General features: G+C 48.3%; 2 protein-coding genes across 2 annotated transcripts in view; one reads left to right on the forward strand and one right to left on the reverse strand.

Moving 5' to 3' along the window:
- Positions 1-106, forward strand: part of AURANDRAFT_68320 (hypothetical protein) — a gene marked incomplete at both ends in the record, with an annotated part of 1,502 nt that extends 1,396 nt beyond the window's left edge. The window contains one exon of the mRNA XM_009043977.1: positions 70-106. Within this exon, the coding sequence (XP_009042225.1) occupies positions 70-106 (37 nt within the window). The remainder of the gene's footprint in view (positions 1-69) is intronic.
- Positions 107-537: 431 nt separating this feature from the next.
- Positions 538-2,050, reverse strand: AURANDRAFT_68321 (hypothetical protein; the record flags this gene model as incomplete). The annotated part of the gene is made up of 4 exons (XM_009043978.1): positions 538-731; positions 884-1,094; positions 1,118-1,524; positions 1,621-2,050. 4 exons carry the CDS (start codon positions 2,048-2,050, stop codon positions 538-540), a joined length of 1,242 nt encoding a protein of 413 aa, XP_009042226.1.
- Between the last annotated feature and the right edge of the window lie 120 nt (positions 2,051-2,170).

Consider the following 2,170-nt stretch of genomic DNA (forward strand, 5'->3'; position numbering starts at 1 on the left):
GTTTGATCCAGAGGAGCGGCAGTTGCAATGGGAGCACCTACGCGCAGCACCTTGTCATAGATTCTACAGGTCAACGCTGAAGGCTTGCGTTCACCAATATCGGTAATCTCTGCCGGAGACGAATTATTGCTTCCGCATAGATCTGTGACAAATAGATGTTTAACAATTAGATTCCAATAAGCGCCGCATAAAAAACCGTATTCTGTGAAATTCCAAGCGGTCGACCACTTGACCGGATATCATCGCTGGTGAAGCCGCCCGATATAGTAATCACACTCGCGGGCAAAACGATCGTCGTCAACAGGACAAGCTGGTAACCCAGGGTGATCAAAATCGCTGCAAGTTGAACGAGCTTCCTTCGGGTCGCCGGTATTAAGCTGCCGGCACAGACCTGATGTATGCACTTATTCGACGCGAGATCGACGGGCACGCCCCTTACGAGGGCAAACATCGGAGGCGGAATACGCTCAGTCGGCTCCGGCCGCCGCGCGAGGCCCAGTTTTCACATGGCGTGGGTTTTGTACTGGTAATCTTCGATTAGCCAGGAAAGTATCGGCTGCGGATACCGGGAAAGTGAATAAAGCAATGCAAACCAAGGGGGTACCACACAGGGATGATGCAAACCAAGGCGGTGAACCCAAAGTAAATAAGCCGCTCTCGGGCAGCCCGAGCCACAGAATCGCCTGTGAAGTCTTTGCTGATTTCGACAAGAGACGCTCCAGCGCTCTCGCCTAATAGAATGGTAAAAAGATATGGAATGATACATATCATTCGGGTTCAATGTCAGCATATTAGCCAAAATGCTGACATTGAACGCAAAATGCTGACATTGAACCCAAAAATCTTAGGCTGTTTATGTTGAATTTAAGTGCGGGGAACACACTGTAACCCGCGTTACACCGATACGGCTGTAACTTGACTGGCTGCTGCTGAGGATCCTTGAATTCTATTCCAACCGGATCCGAATCTACAGGGCGGAGCATGTCGTCGAACATGCCCCAACAGTACGCCACCATCTCACGCAACGTCCTGCAGTCTTGCTCAGACAAATCTGGGTTGTCAGTAACATTGATAATCTTCATCACGTCATCCAGCTCTTTGTCATTGCTTTCTTTACTTTCATTTTCTCAACCAGCGCTTGGTTATTCCCGAGGTCTTTGGGCTGTAACGGCTCTGGTAGACCTCGCTCGTCTCTCTTCGCATCTTTCCATGGTGGGTACTTATGATCAGTATGATCAACACCCATTTCACTATCTTCATTCGTTCGAAAGACTTCACTCTGCTCTTGTTTCTCGTTCATCCCAATGATAGCCCCATTAGCTACTGAATCCATCATAAACATAGCGAACCTTTGCGACTGCCGGTTTCGGTAATCCGAGTAATACGTGAGTGACCACATCTGACATCCAGTCCACTGACCAATTCCGCATCCGTCTCGCCTATCGAGTGAGGTTAAGATGCCCCACGTAACGTGTTCCTGATCTGGTTCCTTCGTACTGATGTGTCCGCCCACATGAATCCCTCCTGTGATGCATGTGGCTTCTCCTAAGTCATGGGTATGCTTCCGGATTCTGTGGTCGGCAGAGGCTATGGTAACGCGCACGTTTGTTAGCTTGCTACCAATAGCTCGGCCTTGATCTGCTTCCATAAAGCTATCTCGTAGAAACATCCACAGTTTTCCGATTGCCAGTTCATTCATACATGAGTATGGTACTCCCGTATTGCAGTTTATGCCCATCACAAAGGAAATACCAGCTCCATCCTCGGGGAAGCTAATACGCTTCAACCTCTGATACAGCCGTTTGTTGCTAAATATATTCTGGATCAGCAACTGATCCACTCTTCTCATCCATTTCATAGGCATGCTTTTGCCTTTAGGTTCAGTTATGACAACCGCTGATGTAGCCCTGCCACTCGACTTGGCATAGTCATATGGTGTCAATTGACTTTCTTCTACCTGTATAATCTCTTTCTTGCGTGGGAAGTGCACCGACAGATTCTTCTGCTTCTGCTGCACTACCTCACATGGCTCATTGGTGTCTTTCATCATTGCTCTTTTCCCTATCGTCACACCAGATCCACGTAACTTAAACGCTGGGGACCACGGTACGTGTCTGTCGTTTAATGGGTCCCACTCTGGGTGATATGCTTCTATCTGATCTGTTTCTTG

The sequence above is a fragment of the Aureococcus anophagefferens genome, assembly GCF_000186865.1.
Source record: "Aureococcus anophagefferens unplaced genomic scaffold AURANscaffold_94, whole genome shotgun sequence".
Taxonomy (NCBI): domain Eukaryota; class Pelagophyceae; order Pelagomonadales; family Pelagomonadaceae; genus Aureococcus; species Aureococcus anophagefferens.